This window comes from Condylura cristata, unplaced genomic scaffold (genome assembly GCF_000260355.1).
Source record: "Condylura cristata isolate star-nosed mole 26May11 unplaced genomic scaffold, ConCri1.0 scaffold00034, whole genome shotgun sequence".
In the NCBI taxonomy this organism is placed as follows: Eukaryota; Metazoa; Chordata; class Mammalia; order Eulipotyphla; family Talpidae; genus Condylura; species Condylura cristata.
Genome location: NW_004567135.1, coordinates 14616346 through 14639957, shown reverse-complemented (window position 1 = coordinate 14639957; position 23612 = coordinate 14616346). Strand labels below are relative to the sequence as shown.

Below are 23612 nucleotides of genomic sequence, written 5' to 3'. Positions count from 1 at the left end.
AGCCCCGACTGGCCGGAGCCCGAGAAGTGGCAGCGCCGGGAGCCCCACGCGCCGAGGAGAGCGGACCGGACGGGACGGGAGTAGGAGGAGGCGCTGGCGCCACAGTAGCCCCGAACCGGGAGTCGGGGAGCCGCGGCCTCCCGGACCCTGCTGCCCAGGCCAGCTCGGGGAGAGCGGGGAGTGCGAAAACCCCACCCTCGGGGGCACCCCAGGAGCGGAGGCGGGAGCGGGGACGGGTGCAATCTCTCTCCCGCTTGGAGAGAAGACCCCGATCACTCGGGCGAGGGAAAGAAGAGACCCCTTCTGGGGGGGACGATCGCGCCTTCCCGGAGGCGAGGAAAATCCCCATCCTGGCCCGGGAATAGACCTCCCGAAGTAGAAAGGGGGGATCCTTACGAAAGGAAACGAGAGTGGGAGCGCCCCAGCGTGCCTCCACCCCTCCAGGCACACACTCAGAGCAGTTCAGGACTTTTGAGGAAAAGCGAGAGGGACTCAGCCTATGGAGTAGGCACCTCCATCCTACCCAGTACTCACAGGCTAGTACTGGAGCAGAGGACACTCCCGGGAAAGAAGAGGGATCGGCTTTCAGCCTTTCAGGGGCGGGGAAGAAGCCCCCCTCAACTTCCTTGCACCTAGACAGTGGAACAGGGTAGAGCCCCTCCGCTCAGATCCTCAGCAGACAGAAAGAGCCCTCCACTCGCGAAAGATCCAGTTTGGGGGGGAGGGGGACTCCCCCAAGGGGGAGGAGACAACTCCTGGTTGGGAGAGGCTCCTCCCCTCCTCCCCAGGGTTACAGGCCGGGGGTGGGGGGTGTGCCACCTTCCTCAGGTAGGCCCGCCTTCTCCTCCTCCCCCCCCTCCTCCCTCCGCTCCTCATCCTCGGGGGACTCAGTTCCCCTCCACTGCTTGGGGGGCTCAGCCAAGAACCGGGAGAGCCACTGAGGATGAGACTCTCCATCTGCCTTTGAAGAGGGGCACCCCTCCAACCCCAAACTCCTGCACCAGGTGGTTCCCTCCCTGTGCTGGGGGAACCTTGGACTCAGGTGAGTGCTTTTATCTTCTCTCTGTCCTCTGTACATACTAATGGTGTAGGGGCCCAAGATGGTGGCTCTTGGGTTCTTGACTGGGGAATGTAAAGTACTAACAGCCCAGAGAGCCTGGCGAAAGTTTTCTGAGGAAGCTCTAAGATTTGAAGCTTCAGGATGAGGAAGCTCCACATCTTGCTGCAGAGACGCTGGGAAATGGGGACACTAGGAGGTGGGGATCCTTTGAGGTCCCTAAGGAAGGGTGTGTGATCATGCTGACAGCAAAAGGACATCAGAGAGCACCTGCACGTCCGAACTCCACTCACCTGTGTGATAATGATTGCTGACCCAACCAGATCTCCACAGGTCATCCTTGGGTTTCACCCTGACAGTGGGCTCTTCCTAAGAATCACATTGGCAGCTCCTGGCCTGGCCTTGTCCAGGGTTTCCAGCAGTGTCACATCTTCTTGTCCCTACCCTAAGTCAATTCAATGTCCATTTGAGCTGTGCTTGCCAACTCACTTCGATTTCTGCTCCCTGGACAAGAAAAGCAATCTGTCCCCACTCACCTGACTTCAGGCACCAAGAAACCTTTTCTTCCTATTCCTGGCTGGCAGCCTGCCTCTACCTATAAAGTTCAGAGGGAAAATGGGAATCCCACATGTCCTGAAGTGACAAGAAAGGATATAGGAGAATGCCCATAACACCTGGGTGGAAATTCATCCACTAACAGAAGCCCAGTCCTCCGTCCTTGACAGTTTCTCAGGAAAAATGTGGCCCTGGAAGGGAAGAAAGGCGTGTTGTGTCTCAGCCTCCTTCCTGTCTTCCATCTAAATAAGTTGCCTACCAGGATTGGACTCGAATGTGTTTCCTTTCAGAGATGCACCTAATGGTCTCACCCTCTCCCTTCCTGTTTGTTGTGCAGTTCTGAGTCTCTGGAATCTTGTACATAAGTTTTCTTTTGTAAGGTAGGAACGAAAGTCATCAAAACCCAGAATCTTCCCCCCAAATCAGGAAAGGGTGCCAGGAAATCCTTGGCTCACTAGCTGGGTGTTTGCTTTCCTGTCTTGCTATTCAGAAACACCTTTTCCATGAGGGGAATGATACCCCAGAGCAAGGCCACGGAGGGGGCTTTATCCTATTTGGGTTTTTAATGTTCCCTCCCCTGTGTGTGGGTCTCTGGGTCAGCTGCCTATGTCCCTGAGCGTGTCCTAGAAGTTACCTGTTGGTGATGCTGTGTGAGCCCCAGCTATAAAGAGACTTGTGGTTGGGCTCTAGAAGGATGTGCATACTTTTCTTAATTCAGGGGTGAGTGTGGTTCTAGCTCTGTGTTTCAAGTGGGATGTGTGGGAGACGAAATGTGTGCTTTTCAGACTAAACCTCTACTTACCTAGGAGTATAGATTTCTGGTAGGCCTCTAAAAACAGGTGCCCCTGTGCTAGGACCAGGAGAGGGTGCTGATGAGGATGCCCACCTCTGGGGGGAAGGGCTTGGCCTCCCTGGCCGGTGGGAGCCCTCCCAAGCTGCTGGGTGAAAGTCATCACAAGCAGCAGAGCAGCTCTTGGCTGACTGCAACTCTTCTTCCAGGACTAATAAGAGAGCTTCATTTCTGAGACTTCTGTTTTCAAAAGCATGAAGATCCTGGCTCTTAAATCTAGAATTCCCTCCCCCACTTTTCGAAAAGAGCCAGCTCTGGTGTTACCGACAAGCAGCCTGTTTCTTACAAAGCACCTTACCAGATGCTGGAATGCGACTTGTCCCATGACTCTGTGACCTGTGTCACAGCACTTCTGGTGTGACCTGTGTTACTGCACTTCTGGTGAGTTCTCCCACACACTTGAACTACCTGGACTCTGTCTCTAATTCTCCTGGCCTCTGTGGAATCTGTTAGAGGCAGATGGTTAATGGGTTAGATTAGCTGTGACTTAGAGTGCTATTTTTTAGATCATGTCTCATGAGTAACCTAGTCTTATTCCATGCCCCTCTGCCACCACCTCCCCCCCCCCAAAGAAAGGGATGATATTCCTCTATTTCTTCATACTTGGACTTTTCATGGTCCTGGTATTGGTCAGTATAGGGGCAACACTGTCCATAAATGAAAAGTTCAAGACTCCAACACCCTAAAACCATTGCAAACTCAATGCTGGCTTTGCAATGCAAACCATGATAGACTTCCTGCTTCTACCTTTAAGGTCTGTTAGCTCAATACTTATTAGTTTCTAATAGTTCCCCCCTGTTTAAAAATAATACTAGCTACACTTAATACTAAGTGCATTTAAAGTATTAACTGAGGTAATTCTCGAACAACTCTGTCAGTGTGAGCTCTATTTTATAACTGAAGAACCTGCAGCGTGGAGAGATTAAGTAGCTTACTTGAGGTTGCACAGTCAGTAGGTTGTAGAGCCAGGATTGAATACCAGGCAGCCCAACTAGTAATTGGTAATGTGGTAAACTTAGCCACTGCTCTGTAAGTTCGGGCATTATGTACAAAGCAGGAAGTTATCCCTCCTTAAAACCTCACCTTGGCACTGTGCAACAAACAATCACTGGCATTTTGGATAAAATGGGGAAAAAAAACAACTACCTATTACTTTGGATCTTATACGTCTCATCCAGGATCAGTCTTTCACGCCAACAGAATGTCTTTCTGTTTTTCTCTGCCTCTTTCCCAGTCCTGTAGTCTTCTTAGACGCCCTGTGGATGTGATGGAGCCTGTCCTTTGGCTGCCTTTCCCAGTTTCTCTGGGTATTTCCTTTCAGTCTTCCAGCACACAGAGAAGAATGTGGCCTGACTCAGGTTCTGCCCCAGCCCAGTGGCACGAGGCCCACCTGGAGAGAGAGGTCTGGGTAACTAGGTTGGTTGGACTGAGAAATGGAAGTACCTCTTGTTTGCCTTTCTAATAATAGCCCCAAATATTAGCCTCCTGCCATTATTTTGGGGAGCGTGGAATGTGGAATGTGTGACAGCCACGAGCTCATTAAGCTTCATTCACTTCCCTCCAGGGATGAAGCTTTGGCAGGGCCTATGAGTTCATCCTTTTTTATGGAAGGGGAAACTGAGGCATCAAGACTTCAGGGAGCAAGGGGGTGGTTAGGGATGTTTAGTGAGTCAGTGTCAAGATGGGTATAGAACACAGGTCCCTCCATCTGAGCTTCTATATACTAGGCTGCCTGTCAAGAATGGGGAAGTGATGGGGTGAGGAAGTGGGATGGGTTCAAGGAGAGTGGTGCTGAAAGATCAGAAGATCGGGAGCTGGTAAGACTGGAATGTATTTGAATGCCGGGAGGGATCTTGAGGGTTGACTGGGAGGGTGCTAGAGAAAGGTTAAATTTAACCTCAGAATCCTGACCAGATGCTGGGGTAAGGATAGGGAAGGGCATAGGGCCATGAGCAAGAGCCAGAGGAGAGTGCACCTCGTTCCAGAACTCTCGTGTTCGGTATGTGCTGGTGGATTCAGTAAACCACTTTAAACAAACTCTCATGCCCCAGGTGATATTGGGAGATTTTCTGCCTTATGTCTACTGAAGGCTTCTGTGTTACTGAGATTTCCGAGGGATATTCAGGAGATAATAGGGACTAGGGTCAGATGTCTTTGCAGACCTCCCCTTCAGGGGAGCACCCGGGAGAAGCCTGTTTATCAAGAACCAGTTTACTGCATGTTACCACTAGGTAGGATAACCCTGGACTGCATAAATCCCAGAGCACCCTACTTTAGCCTGGAAACTGTAGGGCTTTGACTTAGTAAAGTGCTGTGAGGTCTAAGGCTTCCTGGAAGGATGAACTGTCCCCCCCCCAACTTTCCATGACTTTAGGGTGAGGTGGCCTTGGGTTGAAAAGGAGGGTGGTGGGAGAGGACCTTAGGGTAAAGGGGAAACCTCTTCAGGATGCTAATTATATGCAAGGCCCCTCTTTTTTTCTTTCTCCTGTCAAGCAACTTTTGGGTTGCAATGGAGTCTCTTGCTGCCCAGGCCCCTGAGGCATTAAGGTGTTTCCTTCAGCCTTGTGGGTGTGTTGCATGTTGCTGGTGAGGAGCGCAGGGCAGGGTACCTGTGTGTACCTGCACAGATTGCGGTGGCGGGGGTGTGGGGGAGGAGGGGTGAGTGAGCAGCTGACCCTCACTAGAAAGGGGTAAGCATTGAGGGAAGAATAGCAGAGCCAGCCAGCAGCCTGAAAGGTGTGTTGGAAGAGCAGGGAGGCTCTCATCTCCAGGACTGAGCTTTTACAGTGTGTGGACTTGTGTGCAGTTGTATGGATCTGCTCGTGCCTATCACCTGGGTGTGGACTGAGAGATTACTCAGTTCCCGCCCAGGATTCTGAACTCAGGCTTGCTCTCCCTGGCTGCTCAGGACAAATGCTTGGCTGGTGGGACTGTCAGCAGGGGCACAAGGAAGAGATACTTGCAGGGATTAGGTAGAGATACAGACACAGACCCGTCAGGTGGCCAGTGCTTGAGGCTGACTGTCATCGGCACTCCGGGGGTGTCACTGGCTCCCAAGCAGTTCCCGCCAGCTTTCTTAGACCCTGCAGTACAGCTATCACCCATCGTGGATCTCACCTTCCCCCACCAAGCGTCACTCTAACTACACCTCTCTGCCAGCAGGAGCGCCCAGGCTGTGTGGGTGGCAGCAGGGCGTGCAAACATCAGGCGTGGGCGGTTTGGCAGCGCCAAGAGTTTGCATGGAGGTGCAGGGAGCGTGCATGCCTCGCTGGGAAGGAAGGAGAGAGGCGGAGGGCGGGAGCAGGAGAGCCAGCTCTTAGCCCCAGAGTGGCTATTTTTAGCCAGGCTATCTGATTGTTACCGGTGTGCCCACAGCTGGGTGTCTCCCTGGCTCAGTGAAGCCCAGACGGCTGAGGCTGAAGCGGTGGGAGGTCCTTCTGGTGACTTCTTCCTGGTGTTGGTGTCTGTGGGCGGGAGCTTGCCAGGGGGAGCTTTAAAGGTGTGAAGGCAGCTGTCCTCAGGATCTGTTACCTCTGTGTGTGACTTTGTGCCCTGCTGGTAATGTATGCTGTGTATCTCACTGTGTATCTCGCGCGTCCGTGGGGCCCTCTCTGTTTTGTGTCTGCCCTTTGTGGGTTGTCATAGGTAATATCTGCCTGGGATGTAGCTCATGAGCTTCACGTGCACAAGTATGTGGGAGATGCGAGCAGGTGCTCAAACATACTTGAAACATCTTTAGGTGTTAGTGTATGCTTCACTAGTGTCTGTATTATGTATTCTTCCTTTATGTGTTTGCTTATACTTTCTGTCTGTGGATTATGTATGTGAATAGAATAAGCATGACCCGATAGAATAGGCTTTGTCTTGTTTTACCTGCTAATTGTTCCTTTTAAAGTGATTTTGACGTGGTTTTAAGCTATTATGTTGTAGGGCTTTAAGTAAGAGAATGGGTGGGTAGCTCAATTTGGTGGGAGGTTTGGGTTCTCTTTTAGTCCTGTGAGAAGGGAGAAACCTCTCGGCCACATTGCACATTAAGATGTGGGGTTAGTACCAGCTATGATCTGGTGGGCTGTGGGTGGTATGTCCAGTTGGAGCTTCTGGGGACACCTTTTTGAGGGCTGTCCCATTGGCGGATTCTGCTGTGGGAGTGATTGTGGGAAGAAGCTACTTCTTAAAGCACTAAGATTTGCATCCGCTTGTTCTCAGTGACCAGGAGCATCACCCCTCTTTTCTATTTTCTATCCCTTTGTCCTTTTCTCTGCAGAGCCCAGAAGTACCATGGCTTCTGACCTAGAGAGCAGCCTCACCTCCATAGACTGGCTCCCCCAGTTGACCCTTCGGGCGACCATTGAGAAACTTGGGAGTGCCTCCCAGGCTGGCCCTCCAGGGGGCAGCCGCAAGTGTCCACCAGGCTCACCCACAGATCCTAATGCCACTCTGAGCAAAGATGAAGCAGCCGTCCATCAGGACGGCAAGCCGCGATACAGCTATGCCACCCTCATCACCTATGCCATCAACTCCTCTCCAGCCAAGAAGATGACTCTCAGTGAGATTTACCGCTGGATCTGTGACAACTTCCCCTACTACAAGAATGCCGGCATTGGATGGAAGGTGGGGCCACTTCTGTAACCTGGGATTATTTTTAGCATTCAACAACTGTTTTCTCTACTTTTGTTTCTTCCTATATCCTGGTCCAGTTCACTCTGACCTGTTTCAGAGATGAGATGCGTGAACTTAAAATCGCATTCTCTCATCCATCCTGCAGTTGTTCTCAAAGTTGCACATCTTTCACAAGGTAAACACCACTGAGACTGAGCCACTAAGTACAGTTCCAGGGATGCTACTGCTCATCACACACTCTTTTTAAGAAGATTTATTTATTTATGCTTAACAGAACTGGGCTATAGGCCAGAGGTGCAAGGAGTGAGAGGATTCAGCAGAGACAGAGTGGGGAGCAGAACAGGCAGACTGACTGAAATACACTGTTGAGGGGAGCAGCGGGCGAGACAGGAGCAGTCTGCTGCACTATGTGGGCCAGCTTCCTGGCCGGGATCAAACTTAGGCCATAGAGATAATAACGCTGAGACTTCACCCTTGCGCCCCCAGGGAGGCCATCTCATCCCACCCTCTTCTGATTCCTCAAAAAGGAAACCCCTTCATTTCACAGACATGCATTGTCACTCAGCCTTGCTCCTTCTTACATAGAGGTGGGAATCTCACCAGATTGCCAAAGCTTTACTGTACATAGTCATCATCTTTTAAAATATTGCATACCAAAAAAAAAAAAATAATAATATAATTAAGTCCTTCACCAACAGCTTATCCACCAAACAAGTAATGAGAGGATAAGTTGTTTGGCTGGAGATAAAGGAAGAAGGGACTCCTCATCCAAGCAAATAAGGTCTACTGATGTTCTCCATCTTTTGGAACAGCCAGCTATTGAGTAGCAAGGGGCTTTAATGTAGTTCTCTCACTCTATAAGTCATCACTTGACATACAAAACAGATAATAAGCTGGAGACTATTGAAAGCATTCCATTTTTCCTTTGTAGGTGTTTCCCTGCTAGTTACCACAACCTCCTAGTTCAGAACGATATTTCTTTCCTTCTAATGTGACCCTTCTGTGGGCTGTGGAGCAAACAAAAATGGAATGTGCCTTTGTTTCACTCCTAGTTTATTTCATTTTCATTTATGTAAGCAGTTTTCTACTAAGAGTTAAGGAATTGGATAAATGTGAGTTGAAGCATTTATATACCAGTTGTCAGTAGAATAGGTAGACTGAAAAACTATAGAATCTTCTTTCCAGAGCACCTGGGAATCAGATTTCTAGTAGTGTGCCCTCATCTGTGGTTTTGTTTTCTGAGGTTCTAGTGACCTACAGTTAACCATGGTCTGAAAATATTTTATAAGGTTTTAAAAGAGAGAGACAGGGACCACTCATGTAACTCTTATTATAGCAGACTATTATAGTTCTACTTTATTATTAGTTAATGTTGTTAATCTTACTGTGTCTGACTTACAAGTTAAAGTCTACGCAGAGGGAAAATGCAGTCTATGAGATTCAGCCCTATTTGTTATTTTAGGTGTCCACGGGGGTCTCGAAATGATGTGTCTTCCATGGACAGGGCAGGATGATTGATAGGCATTATTTACCTGTTTATTTCTGCATTTTCTCATCTCATTGTTTTTTGCTATTTGCTAGTGATTTCCTCTATCTGTATGGTTAAGAGGTGCTAAGTTCATCCTCAAACTGGACATTGTTATATGTTACATCCTTCTGTGTCCCACTAGAAACTTTTTTGCTTGGTGTAGTGCTCTAACTTAGTTCTCTGCTTCCCCAGAATTCAATTCGGCACAACCTTTCGCTCAACAAGTGTTTCCGGAAGGTACCCAGACCTCGGGATGACCCCGGGAAGGTGAGATCCTCTTATAAGCGCTGAAGGGAGGAGCAGGAAGGAGAGAGGAGTAGTTGACAGTCCCTGAGTTGTGCTGGCTGTTTTAATTACCTTGAAGAGGAAATCATGTTAATTAGAGAAGCAGCTTTAGTTTTTCCTCAAAGGAAGAGCTTGGTTATCAAGCTTGTGACCCCCCTCACAATGGGTGACTAAGGTCGATTATGAAATTTGTCTTTAAAAATAGAAATACTTATGATCAAGCTGACTTTGAGGTCCCCATTTTGGTGTGTGCACCCCATCTTGACGTAAAGGGCAAGCTTCAGTAACTTTTGTAGAAACTTTTCTATACCAAAATCCCATGATCTTAAATCTTCATAGTGGAGATGAGATGGATGGTTCTCTTCATTTGCAAGATGTGGGTGCTAAAGTCCAAGAGAGTCTTGCCTTGGAGCACACGGAAGGGAAAGATTGTTTCTGGCATTTCCAGCTCTTCTAACCCAATACCACTGTTCTGCCCCTCCACAATGTCTGGACCACAGGAGGTGCCTCAACCTACTCAGTGAGCTTTTAGCACAAATTTACACCTCAAAAAATAGCCAGTATCCTCGATTTGTGTATCTTCAGCCATTTTTCTTAATATGACTGTCATTTTATGTGCAAATCCTCCCAAACATCTGCTGTCCCAAAGGTGGGAATTTCCACTTATAATGATTTTGTTCTCTGTGGGGATGGTTCCTCCTTTTAGGGTTCCTATTGGACAATCGACACCTGCCCTGACATTTCCCGAAAGAGAAGACACCCTCCAGACGATGATGTAAGTGCCCACCTTGTGGGAGATGCCATTTCTGAGCTAGCCCCTCCTTTCTCGCATCTCACCCTTTCCTGTATTTGGAGCAAAGGGTAAATACAGCAGAGGTGAAACCGTGGGTCTTGGATGTTTAGCTTGTGCTCATAGATTTGTGTTTTTTTCAAAATCTTCAGTTATCCCAAGACTCACCAGAACAGGAGGCAAGCAAAAGCCCCCGGGGAGGTGTTCCAGGGAGTGGAGAAGCCTCACTGCCTCCAGAGGGGAATCCTCAGATGTCACTTCAGAACCCCACATCCATCACCAGCTACAGCCAGGTAGGAGACAAGGGTGGCAGGAGGCACAGGGATGGGAGGGTGGGTGGGTGGGTGGATGGAATGGTGGATGGGTGGGTGGATGGAATGGTGGATGGGTGGATAAGCTGATATACCTGTCAGTTCAGAATAGGGATTGAGTAGTATCTGTGACACAGGCAAATAAATTGGGAGAAAAGAAGGAGGCAAAAGAGCTAAGAAGAGGCAGAGGGGAAGGAAAGCATAACAAATCTTAATAAAGAAAGATCAAGGGGGGGAAAGTGCTCAAAAGTGAAGAAGGGGAGCACCAAAGGAAGTTCTGAGAAGGGAAAAGCAGGACATGGGGGCAGCGTGGGAGAAGACAGGGCTACATCAAGAACGAGTGAATGAGACAAGAAGGCAACAGAGGTGCTCGCTCACTGCACAACCGGGCGTGGATGAAGCGGTCAGGCATGGAGCATGGCGGCTGCGAATGAGGTGCTTTCGTCCCTCGGTGAGGACAGGGGTCAAGTCTTTCTTCCTTCTTTGTGCAGAGCACGGGATCTGTGGATGGCGGAGCAGTGGCTGCAGGAGCTCCGGGCCGAGAGAGTGCTGAGGGGCCCCCTCCCCTGTACAGCACCAATCATGACTTCAAATTCTCCTACTCAGAGATCAATTTTCAGGACCTAAGCTGGTCCTTCCGCAACCTCTATAAATCCATGCTGGAGAAGTCCTCTTCCTCATCCCAGCATGGTGAGTCTGGCTGTGGGATGGGAGCATGGAATTATTCTTACATGTTCAAACAAGTGTGGCAGTCTCTTCTCTCCTTCCTGACTTCTGTTTATCATAAGGGAAGGCTGATCACTGATCAGATGAAGCGTGTTGTGAACCCTCGCTGCTGTTGAGTTGTTCAGGCTTGGAGTTTCTTTTTTTTTTTTTTTTAAAGATTGACTTATTTATGCATTGAAGAACTGGGGTGTAGACCAGAGGACTCACCAGAGACAGAGGGGGGTGCATGTTCTGGCTTGGTTCTAAGGATAGCTATTGCAGGCGGTGGGCTGTGTTTTTAGCTTTGGAAAGTGAGTTGGAGGAATCCCCTTGCTAGGGCTGAAAGGCTGTGGTTTTAGGGCTGGGAGCAAGTGATTTAAAAGTTGGCCACTAGGAGGAAGCAGCGGTACCCTTTGGTCAAGAATCCCCACGTTTTTTTGGTAAGAACAATTTTACTTTTTACTATAGCAATATTTATGTCACGTTTTACAAGGAAAATTTCAACCAGATGCAAAAGTAGAGCAACTAGTATTAAAAAACCTTCGTGTCTCTGTCACCCACTTTTATAGTTAACCATTATTTTAGTCTAGTTTCATTTACTACCCAACTTTTTTTATTTTATACTATAATAGTTTATTTTTATATCATTTTGTACATTTTTTTTTCATCTCAATTGCAATCCCTGTGGGCTTCCCATCACAAAATCAGCCCCCTCCCCCCTTTTTGATCCCATTCCCCACTCCACCTCCATAAAATGTCTCTGGTGTATGGCTGTTCATTATTATTGTTATTTTCTCGCCTGATTCATTATACTCCTGCTATGAGCGAAACCATCTGGTATTTTTCCTTTTCTTTCTGGCTTATCTCACTAAGCATGATCTTTTCCAGCTCCATCAATGCTGCTGCAAAAGACACGTGTTTCTTTTTTTGGTTGCTGAGTAATATTCCATTGTGTATATGTGCCACATCTTTTTAATCCAGTCATCTACTTTTGGGCATTTGGGCTGCTTCCATGTCTTTTCAATTGTAAATAAAGCAGCAATAAACACTACCCAACTCTTTTTTAAAATTGGGAATCATTTAATAGAACCTGGACATGTTGTTCTACCTATGAATCCCACCACTTCAGCATGTGTGCTTAGTGATAAAGACTTTTCTTCTCTGTTGTTATTATTCCTGACACAGTATCGGTATCTTTTGTCCATATTCAAATTTCATGAGTTACCATGTGAGGATGACTTAAGGTTCTCATTAGCAGGCTCTGGGAGGAATCCGCTGGTTCGGTTCTCTCTTGGTTTGCTGGTTTTGTGTGTTGTTATTATTTTAAAGAAACTGGAAGGGTTAAGTCCAGACTTCAGGTGAGTTGCCAGAACCTCTTATTCTATGAGGAGCCCTGGCGAAGGCAGTAAGAGATGAAGGGAATGATCAAGAATTTGTTAGAAGTCACTCTTAGGGAAATGATATTGACTGTCATGAATTTCATCTTTTAGATCCTCAGGGATTCTTATTTAGAGTTGTGGACCAAGATTATTTGTTTGAGAAACGAATCCAGTCAGGTGGCTGGATGATCAGAAGTAGAGACGAGGGACTCAAATGTGAAGTAACAGATTAGAGCAGACAGCAAAGTATTGCCCCAAGTTCAGCTGGGGCTGAAAGCCCTTGGTCTCAATCACTCGTTCTTCTCTGTCTAGTCTGCGTGAGAAATTCTTCCATCCCTGCTGTACCTCCCACCCAGGTGCCATCTGTTGGTAGGAAAAAGAAGGGAGATAACAGTAGAACCAGTAACTAAGAGGAGGAACAGACACTCAAAAGCGGTCATATCTAATTGCTTTTTTATGTTTCATCGACTGCTGTCCAAAATATCCAGGATGGGAGATTCTGATGCTTTTGAAAATAGGATTCTAGGCCTATCCCCAAATCCTTGAAAAATAGCACATCAAGCTACACGCTGCTCTTTTCTGCTAAAATTTCAGTGGTTGCCGCACTGTCAAGCTCCTCCTTCTGTCTATCAGAGCTGCCAGGGTCCCGGCTAACCCAGACACCCTTCCTCTCTGGCATCAGCGTTTGCTGTTTGAGTCTTCCCTTCTCAACCCAGAGGAAATCATTTTAGTAAAAACTGCATTGCCCAAGTCACTTTCTGTTTCCTTCCCTGCAGGCTTTTCGTCTCTCCTGGGGGACATGTCGCCCTCAAATAACTACTACATGTACCAGCAGCAGCAGCCGCCACCTCAGCAGCAGCAGCCGTCAGCACAGCCACCACCCCAACAATCACAGCCACAGCAGCAGCCGGCACCGTCCCAGGGCCCCTCCACTGTAGGGGGTGCTCCTTCACTGCACACCCCCAGCCCAGATGGTTGTACCCCTCCAGGGGGGAAGCAATCTGGGGCCGAGGGCTATGGGCCGCCCCCGGTGATGGCCATGCATCCGCCCCCACTACAGCACGGAGGCTACCACCCCCATCAGCACCACCCCCACTCCCACCCTGCCCAGCAGCCGCAGGGCCAGACGCCTATCAACAGTCCTGGCTTTGGTAAGTAAGGAGCGGCAGGAAAATCCTAGAGGAGGGTGGGGTCAGCACCTCTGTTGGCCTCTGACTGGGAGGTGCAATTGCTGAAGAAGTTGCCAGTGAGCCTTTTAACCTCACTCTTCCATGCCAGCTCAGCTGAGTAAACTTAGGTTAGTAAGTAGAGTTTTAATTTATAGAATTCTCGCACAAATTGGAATTGTTTTACATCGTCGCCTGGCTCTGTGCCGGTCTGTCTGTACCTAAAGCACAGGTAGCTTTACATGGCCCCAGCTCCCCCGGGGGCAGCATTTCAAAGTTATCTTGGTAATGCGTCGATCACTGGTATAGATGCCCTGGTCTGGCGTGTGGCCAGTCTGCTCTCTGTTGGCTCCGACTCACACTACTCACATTACTCACTTTCTTCCTCTCTGCAGCCTTCCCAACTGACTGGTGCTCCAATATCGACTCCTTAAAGGAAAGCTTCAAGATGGTCAATCGGCTCAACTGGTCCAGCATCGAGCAGTCACAGTTCTCAGGTCAGGCCCCAGGATCATGGCTGGAGGGAGGCCCAAGCCCGGGCTAGTGGAAGGCTGGATAGAAGCTGGTGGTCTGGTGGAGCCTGAGGATTTCAGTGTTTCCTGTTGGGGACCTGCCCGGATCACGGGCTGTTGAAGGGCAGACACAGGCAGGATCTTAACATGGGAGTGGCCTCAGCAAGCAGATATTCCAAAATGGGGAGCAAAGGGAAGCAATGTGAAGAAGACACAGGAGTCAGAGTTGGGGGCAAGTCTTCTTGCTCTGGTCTCAGCAGACCTTTATATATTACGAGCAAGCAGTGGGATAACATTAGCATATGAATTGGGCTGAGAGATCACGATCATCTTTTTTCTAAGAACAGTTTGGGGTTGTATTGACCTTCAGCTGAAATTATAACATTATTCTTAAAATCAACCTATTAATGTTAAAACAGGTGCATAACTTCATAAATTTAAGACTAATTATTACTATATTTACCGCAGTGAAGATTAGCTAAAATAAAGTCCCTTAAACCCTAATTACTACTTAATGACTTTCATTCTCATTGAGATATCCTAGAGGGTAAAGTAAAGTGAGGGCAGGATGGAGAAATTTTCTTGTAAATCAATCACAAAAAGAAATACAGTAAAGATCCTTAAAAACTGAATAGAAAGCTTAAGTATTTCCTTAAAAACTAAATAGAAGGCGTGACTGAATTTCCTTATTTAAAGACTAGACAGTAGAAAATTTAAGTAGTTCTTAAAAAAACTGAATAGAAGACTTATGCGCGATAGTAATGAGATTTGGGTTCTCCGTCTGGGCAGTAAAAGAACATGTTCTAGTACTGCCTCATATTACAATATTGATTTTTCTATAACAGCCGATTGCTTTTATTAATCAGCCAATAGTAAAATTATTTGACTTCAAGAGGAATTTCTCACCCTGGTGCAGCGCTTGCATGTCTGGGCCAGGCAGCACCTTATGAGGCTAAGGTGATCCAGTTGTAAACTGAAGGTTGCTCAGAATATCTTGATATGATTATACAAAAAAGGGAGGTCATAACATAAGTTAGCAGGGAAATTCTGATTTTTCAGAGCATTTCCCCTCCATCTGGACTGTGTCTGGCGACAGGAGTTGCATAGCTTGTGTCAGTTTCCTTTCCATATTTAGATAAGGTAGATCATATTAATGTTATTTTAAAATTAATATTCATGAATTTGCCTGTGCTCAAAATGGGACAGTGGTTTATCCTCACCAGTTCTTTTTGGGAGAGGTTTTCCAGTATAGCCTCTGTTTACTGACTGAAACCACAGCTACTTCACTCTGTGGCTTTGCAGTTTTGTTTTACTCATCAGTGAGATGGAAATGGCATTATCAGATAGAACCAGTAGAAGGAGACTTTGGGAACCCGGAGCCCCAAGAGATGTGCTCCTACTGGAGCTCATGCCCAGCGGCAGTGATTCAGGCTGTGGCTGGCACCGTGGGGTGGGGGGCGGGCTGCTTGGTGCACGAGCATCTTGGCCAGGCTGGCATTTCTTGCTTCTCTGTAGAACTGATGGAGAGTCTGCGGCAAGCAGAGCAGAAGAACTGGAGCCTCGACCAGCACCACATCGCCAATCTGTGTGACTCCCTCAACCACTTCCTTACTCAGACTGGTCACGTGCCCCCCCAAGGGAGCTCCCACCGGCCCCCAGCCCCTGCCCGTATTGCTGACTCCTGTGCCCTCACCAGTGGCAAACAAGAGCCAGCCATGAGCCAAGGTACTACACAAAGCCAGGGGCTGAGGAGGGGAGCCTCTGAGAAAGAGAAAGGTGCAGGAAGGGCAGAGAGAATTGAGAAAAACCCAGCTCATGGGCAGTGATCCAAATGAACCATGGACCAGTCTGTCTGCCATTGACTGGATGTGTGTGGTATCAGTTTAGCCCTATCCTGAAAATATGGCAAACAAATAGGCTTTTTGATTCCTTTTCAGATCTTGATTTGGGAGATAAAACTTCTTCTTTTTTTTTAAATTTATTTTTATTTATTTATTTATGCATATAAGAACTGGGGTTCAGGCCAGAGGTGCGGGGGTGGGGGGTGAGAGGATTCACCAAAGTGGGAGTAGAACAGGTGGATCTGCTGAATCACTGCTGAGGGGATCAGCAGGCGAGACTGGAGAGGTCTGCTGCGCCCTGTGGGTCACCTCTCAGGCTGGGGATTGAACTCATGCTGTGGTGGCTGCTGAGAGCTTCATAGCACAGAGACTTTAACCCCTGCCCCACAAGGGAGGCCCTGGGAGATAAAATTTCTTAAAAGAGAATGAGTCCCCATTTTGCGTCTGCTCAGCGACCCCTACTGGAATCGTAGCAGGTGGAGATGAGATTCTCTTTACTTGCATGATTTCCATACCAGTGAAGTGAGAGATTTGGTGATGCCGCTTCTACAGTTGTCATCCTTTGACAGCTATGACATTTCACAGTTCTAGAATCCTGTGCCTTTCCCTCTAGGTGTGGAGGGCTGATAGCTTCTGCAGAAAGCCTCTCACCTGCCTATATTCAGGTAACTCTTGTTTGCTTTGGCAGTCAACTCTTACGGGCACCCGCAAGCCCCACACCTCTACCCCGGCCCATCTCCAATGTACCCGATCTCCACGCAGGACTCAGCAGGATACAGTCGCCCAGGTAGGAGCCAGGGAACTTGGTTCACCGTGAGTCAAGCAGTCACTACCCTGATGAGCTGTTTTTTCTTCTGGCTCTGAGTCTGCATTTTGCCTGCATGTGCTGGGTGGGGAGAGGGGGGAATGTGGGGGGCGGTGAGCTCTCGTGATTCCCAAGGTCATAAAAGGGGGGCCCCCCGGTTAGGGGAACATGTGTCATGGGAGACCAAAGAAGACCAATCTATATTAAACTGACTCATTTACCCCCCCCATCATGAAGGGCAGTAAAAGCATAAATTAAAGGAATGATAGGTATGAAAAACATGTGTATCTAGATGGAATCTGGATGGGAGGTAAGTTCAATAAAGCGAACTTACTATACAAGCATTTGTGCCATGTGCTTGTGGCCTCTGGTGTCGGGGTCTGGGGTTTAGCTCTGACCACCTCCCCCTATAGAGCAGCCTCCTAACCACTTCCCTGTTCACTTCCTTTTCCTGACAGCACACCATATGGTAACTCGGCCGTCAGTTCCGCCTCCTGGAGCCAGTGAGGAGATCCCTGATGACTTCGACTGGGACTTGATTACTTAGTGCATCGTGGAGAGTGACCTCAGCCTCAGGCTGGGTGGTGAAGTCCAGCAGCGGGGAAAGAAGCCCCGGCCCTTCCCTTCCTCCTTTGCCTGTATATAGATATATATATATAGATATATATATATATATCCTCTTTTTTTTTCTTTCTCTGTCAGAGAAGCCACCGTAAGATGCTGCCGAAGATAACCCCCTCTTTTCTGCCTCATTCTTCCTCTTCCTTCTTGTTTTTTTCCCCTAATTCTTTTATTGTTATTCTTATTATATTATTGTTATTATTATTATTATTATTATTGTTGGTTATATGCTGTCCCCAGTCTCCTGTCCCCACACCATGTTTCCACCCCTGGTTAATTGAAAATCATCTGGCTAGAAGATGTGGCCATGACAGCTACAGAGAAAGTTTTCAAATTTGATTTCCCCTTTGAGGCATTCAGTGCTAACCCCACCTTCCAGCCCTCACTGTTTTCTGTTCTTGTCAGTTCAGTGCAGGGCTGAAGAGGCCATATTATCAAGCAGAAGGGATCCAAGACACTGTGGCAGCCATGCATTTGCAGGGTTTACTCAATGGTGCTAACTTTGTCCTCCAAGCTCTTCCTTGTCCCTTTAGACCTTTATTCCTTACTTCTGCCTATCCTCATTCCCCATCAAGGGCAAGAGTGATGGGGGGGTCATGAGGGTGACAATGCAAGAGGCGGGGCATGGGGATAGAGTACTGTAGAGGTACAGTGGCAGTAAGAGTCAGGGATTGAGCGACTACTACTGTGTCTAATAAATTCCCATTGGCTTCTTCCTAGCCCGTTCTCTGCAGAAGAGGGTCAGCTTGGCCAGAACTCTGCTTCTCGAGCAGCCATCCAGCATGGGCTCAGCTTTTTAGAGAAGGTTTCAGTTTATCCATGTTAGTTTTATAGGCATAATTTTCTCTGGAAATGAACTGTGGCTCTTATTTGTATTTGCAAATTCTCTTTCCACCCCCCTTTCCCCATTCAGCAGACTGCTCAATTCTGCCACCATGTTAAATTTGCCACTCCTCCTGTTTCCTGAGCTTCTCAAGAAAGAAAAGTCCCAGGGCCAGATGTGACTCTTTGCCACCTCTCTAGTAGAAGCAAGCCTGCATTCCTGGCTGTGGGAGGGCAAGGAGGTAAAGGGGGCTTGCACAGAGGCCTGGAGGGGACGTTTTAGTTACTCGTTCTGCGGGCGAGTACTCCCCTGGGAATCCAGGTCAGTGGGACTGCAACTTCGCTATTAGGCTTTTGAGGGGTGAAGGAAATTATGTGGGGAGTAAATCATCTAGAAGGGTAAGTTCAATGGGGGCTGAAAAACTCCCTCCCTCCTTGAAAAACTTACGTGGGTAACTTGTCTCCTTCCAAAGGACAGCTGTGGTTCATTGCCGCAGAGCGCTTACTGGGTCTATAATGTTCATGTTGAGTGTAGTTTTGAGAGGGAAGAACAGGTTTGGTTCTGTTTCACTGTTCACTCTCTGGAAATTATCAGACCGAATGGACAAGGCCGTGCGCTCTGATTCTGCTTTTTGTTCATATTCTTTTATTTACCCATGATTTCCAAGAGATGTAGACTTTTGCTCTCCTGCTTTTTCTCATCCCCCCCCCCTTTCCTTTCTTTCTGGGGGTTATATATGAGATTTTTGTAAACATGTCCAGTGAGGTGAAGTCAAGGGGCAAGAAAGGGCGGTTAACTAAAGAGCACTTTATTTCTTTGACGTTCTTTGTAAGAAATGGGGGTGTGAGTGGTTTGAATCCCCCTTTGTGTTGGAGGGTGGTTAGTGGGGTTGAAGTATATGTCTATTTCCCATTGGGGAAAGGAGAATTTCCCTTAGAGGGTGGCAAAATGCTTTTGCCAGGTCCCTATGTCAGGCATCTCTTCCTTACTCCTTCCAACCCAGGTCTTCCTACATCCAACCTCCATCTGTCCTTCCCAGTATTTCCCCTTTTCAAATGATGACTCCTCTTTTCTAAACTTTCTACTCCTATCCATAGAGGATTTGCAAGAGTAGACTGATTTATCAGACACGGAAATGTCCTTTGTTTATAACTCATCTGTGTCTTCTGAAAACTGGTCTCATTAAGAACCGTGGCGGCCAGCCAGGGAAACTGAAAAACTGAAGTTTGGGGCTGGGATTTTAGCTCCTCCCCCCCGCCCCCTTAAACTCTGCCTCACTCAATGGCGCAGGACAAACCTGACCCTCTTGGGCCTCGATTTCCCTTCCCCTTCATGAAATGGAAAGAATACTACTTTTTCTTGTTGGTCCAGCATTCTGGACTTGACATAGAGTTGTTGTTGTATAGGGTGATGTGTGCAAAAACTGCAGGAGCTCACTGCCGACAAGAGGAAATAGGGGAGCAAGTGGAGGAGAGGGACAGAAGGGGCAGTTACTGGTGTCGGTCCACTCCCTCTGCCTTCCCTCCAACCCCCATGTTTCTGGTCTGGTGAGTCCTTCATACCACCCGTGATGCTTTGCACTGGTGCAGGCTGGGAAGGGGGTGTATGGTCTCACAGTTGTTGTTTTTTTGCATGCTTTCTTAATAAAAAAAAAAGAAGAAGAATGTTGTGGTCTTATCTGTCTGGCGCTGGCCTCAAGTTTCTTTTTGCCAGGGTAAGAAGAGAAGAATGTGTGTTTTCCATTGATCTTCAGCCCCTCTCCTATCTCCTGCCACTGGGTTTGGCTGGTTGACCCTGAAATTTTTTGTAAGGTTAATGAGAAAGAAAAATTAAGAGTATGGCTTGAATATTTTCGAATGCTGTCACATCTAGTGAAATCATGTTGGAGAGTCCTTCATCCCCTGTCGGGTAAGTAGACTGGCATAGGTTAGGATGCCTTGCTTCATCCTGAGGTGTCTTAAAGGTGAAAGAGTCCATTTTAGGAAGGAGTTGGGTTTCCGTCTGGGACTTCCCATCTGTACTTAGAAGTACCAGAGTTTTTCTTCAGAAATGGGGGAATTTCAGTTGTAGGAATTTCTTCATGGCGAACAGAGCTCTCAAAAGGAATTTAGAAGTACCAACTATAGAATGTTTATAACTGTGCCTATGTTATTCACCCTGATAGCCTACATACTAACCCCAGGAATTTGGGACTAACACCTGGGAGATGTGTTAGGATTTCTAGAAGCTGGACTTATTGCTGCTCTTGCAAGCCTACTGCAAGTTACCCACTTACATATTTAGGGATTTTGGACATTCTGAGTATCAAACAATTAACAGGATGCATAAATCTCCATGTCTTTCAAGGAACCACAAGAAAGTTTTTATTTACATCCAATAGACAAACAGATAAAATTAAAGGTAGTACTGCAAAACATATATTATTAGACATTATTATTTCTCAACTGAAAGAATTTGTAATTTGAAAATCTGCTGCATGGTACTTTATGACAAATCTCTAATCCAGATGCTCATCTCAACCACTGAACAAATGTTAGTGCTGTGCAAACCTAAGATATTGTGAGACTGTATTGTATCCCAAACAAACCTGAAATCTTAGAGGCTTAACACATGAAACTATATAGAGAAAAATTAGAAGTTGTCAGGGGGTAGAATAACTTTTTCTTTAAAGATTTATTTATGTATACAGCACTGGGGTACAGGCCAGTGTACTGAGGTGCAGGGGCGGTGAGAGGATTCACCAGAGACAGAGTGGGGAGCAGAACAGGCTGACTGATGAAGTACACTGCTGAGGGGAGCAGCGGGCAGGTCGGGAGAGGTCTGCCCCACTATGTGGGTCACCACCAGGGCGGGGATCGAACTCATGCTGAAGTGACTTTACCTTCTCAGTGCTGTGCTTTAACCCGCTGCATCACCAGGGAGGGCCCTAGAATAACATTTTTAAAAATGAAAGAAGGATAGAAGGATTGTAATGGAGAGACAAAGGAGAAAATGAGCAAGTTAAGTTATGGTTAATGTATTTTGGGCTGTTAGACCAAAAAGTATGAATGTAGATAAAATTCTTCGCTTTTCAAAACAAGTTTTATCTTATCAACAAAAACTAGGAGCATAAGCATATGATTTGGAAATACGGTATCGAAAGAAACATCTAAAATGTGGCAAGGGTTATCTTGGAAATGAAGAGGGTGGGGAGACTTGAGCAGGAACCTCAGATTTCCTTCTTAGGCTTGACTTCTCTTTATTGTGTATTGTGTATTTAGAAAACTGAAAGATACAGCTGGTCGTATTGGCATGAGGGGGTCACACCAATGGTCACGTTTTTAAAAGTTTGACAGTATTTTAGAAGGTCCTCACTCATTTTGTAATGACATGCTGTACACACCCTTTTCCCTGTCCCTCCTTGCATTTGAAACAGGTTTCTTAATTTGGCAGAAGAGTAGGTGAATGATTTGAATCTTACAACATTAAAGATGATTTGAGACACAACATTAAAGATGATTTGAGACACAAAGACTGGTGTGGAAGATTCAGAGGCAGGGGAGGGATGAGGAAATCAAGGAGGTTAATGAAAGGAAGGATGCTCAATAGGCAGAAAGTAACCATTCAGAGATCTCCCCAATTGGCAGCTTCTGTGCCATTGCAGAAGATTTTAGATGCCTTGGTTGTCTGTCTGCGCAGTAGATGCTTACATAATTGTACTATTGGAAACTGGGCTTCTCTGTCCTGTAGACAGGGCTGTGAGGCATAGTGCTCTGTTTCAAACTCAGGCTCCTGACTCCTTGCTTCCACAGACATTTTTTAAACATCTTGTTTTCATATAAAAACACCAGAATCACCACCACAAAAATAAAGCCACTGAATAAATGATCATCTTTCACTCAGATAGGGCTAGAAAACATGGATTTCAATGGCATCTGGAAGAGGATTTAGATCATACTAAACATGAACATGGACAAATAACATACGTAAAAAGAATATCATGATGGAAATATCACCAGACTAGAAACAGAATAGGTTCTCCTTTATCCCATGTGGCTTACTTTGGGATAGAAATAGACTAATTTTTACAATAATTCCCCCATTTGGCGTTTATGAGAAACAGGACAGCTTGTTGAAACACTTCCTAGGCCCTATCCTCACAGATTCTGACTTAGCCAGTATGTGGCAGGGCTGGGCAATTTGTATTTCTAACAAGTTTTCCAATGATGAGATACCACTTGCCTGGCACCTCACTTGGAGAAGCTCTCAGCTCATACTTTGATGGTTTTTGAAAACCCTGCTCACCTTGTCCTTCTAGAAATACACCGCACTGAGTAAACACCCGAAAATTGTGTCAACTGCTCCCTAAATTCACACAGTTGTAGTGACATAGGTTTTATCCAGAGAGACTTTGTTTGCAGTACAGATGGTAGAGTGTGTGACCTCCTCACTGAAGGCTGCTTCCAGAATGCCCTGCAGAGACTGCTTGGCTTGCTTCCTAACATCTTTCCCCAGGAGGGCGTAGAGGAAGGGATTGAAGCAACTGTTGGCAGAGGCTAGAGCAAGGGACACAGAATCCCAGGACAGCAGCACTTGCTGAAAGGGAGTTCCTGGGACAGCAAACAACGTCAGCACTCCAAAGACATGGTAGGGAGTCCAGCAGATAAGGAAGACCACCACCACCACCACAGCCACTCGAAAAGTTTTGCTCCAAGACTTGGCAAAGCGGCCCTGTCGTATTCGGAAGATAACGAGGCTATAACACACGATCATGAGGAGAGAGGGTAGCAGGAAACCCACAACCAGCCTAGTGAAGGTTATAGCTATCCAGGGTATTGTCATTTGATTACCATATGTAGACAGGCTTTCATTATAATCCATATATAGCCCATAAAAGTAGTTGCTAAAATTCCTATCAAGAAAAGCATCAATGTCATCGGGTGCTTGCGATGGGTGGTCAGGCAGCTTGACAGTGGCATGGACCAGAGTCTCATTTTCCAGTAGGTTAGAGAAATAGTCTGCAAAGTCCAAAGAACTGTGTTGATCAAAATTGTATTCACATATACTACGTTGGTCTGTCGTGATCACGTCCCGGTATACGAACACAGGAATACACATTATGAGAGACGCTGCCCAGATGCACCCACACACAGCATAGGCTGTCCTCACACTGCGATGGTTCTGGCACCAGATTGGCTGGAGCACTAGGAGACAGCGATCCAGGCTGATGGCCGTCAGCAGGAAGACGCTGGCAAACATATTGAGGATGATGACCGAGGGGAGGAGTTTACACAGGAACTGGCCATAGGGCCAGTGTCCTTGGAGAGCCAAGTGGGCCAGGGAGAAGGGCAGGGAGAGGCAGCAGAGAAAGTCTGCCAGTGTGAGATGTAGAAACCAAACTGTGTTCACTGTCTGGCGCATTTTTAGGCCAGTGATCCACAACACTAGCCCATTGCCAGGCAGGCCCAGTAAGAAAGTGAGGCTGAGCAAGACCATGGAGAGAATTATTTGCGGTTGATTGGAGAACTGTTGGAGTAGGTCTGTTGAATTGGTCTTAGCAGAGAAATACTCCATTGTTAAGCATCTATAAAAAATCCAAACAGAAATGTTGAACACATAACTAAAGAAAGCTTTCAAAATATAACATTTGATTTTAAAATTGTATCTTTGTACATAATGACGTAGAACCACCAAGGCCTTCTGTGGGTACGGAAAGCTCCTTGCAAGTTAGACAAGAGCAGGATGCTTGATGACCCTGGAGCAATAGGTCCACATCCTGACGTGT

The 23612-nt window shown here is 47.0% G+C and overlaps 2 protein-coding genes across 2 annotated transcripts; one reads left to right on the top strand and one right to left on the bottom strand.

Moving 5' to 3' along the window:
* The first annotated feature begins 6 nt into the window (after positions 1 to 6).
* FOXJ2 (forkhead box J2) lies at positions 7 to 19479 on the top strand. Its single transcript, XM_004692928.2, has 11 exons — positions 7 to 1042; positions 6727 to 7073; positions 8803 to 8877; positions 9602 to 9670; positions 9838 to 9978; positions 10488 to 10686; positions 12857 to 13231; positions 13642 to 13743; positions 15274 to 15483; positions 16288 to 16386; positions 16863 to 19479. The coding sequence occupies exons 2-11, from the start codon at positions 6741 to 6743 to the stop codon at positions 16949 to 16951; spliced, it is 1692 nt and encodes a 563-aa protein (XP_004692985.1). The 5' UTR covers positions 7 to 1042; positions 6727 to 6740; the 3' UTR covers positions 16952 to 19479.
* Positions 19480 to 22118: 2639 nt separating this feature from the next.
* C3AR1 (complement component 3a receptor 1) lies at positions 22119 to 23401 on the bottom strand. The gene has a single exon (XM_004692576.2). The coding sequence runs from the start codon at positions 23399 to 23401 to the stop codon at positions 22199 to 22201; it is 1203 nt and encodes a 400-aa protein (XP_004692633.1). The 3' UTR covers positions 22119 to 22198.
* Positions 23402 to 23612: the final 211 nt, after the last annotated feature.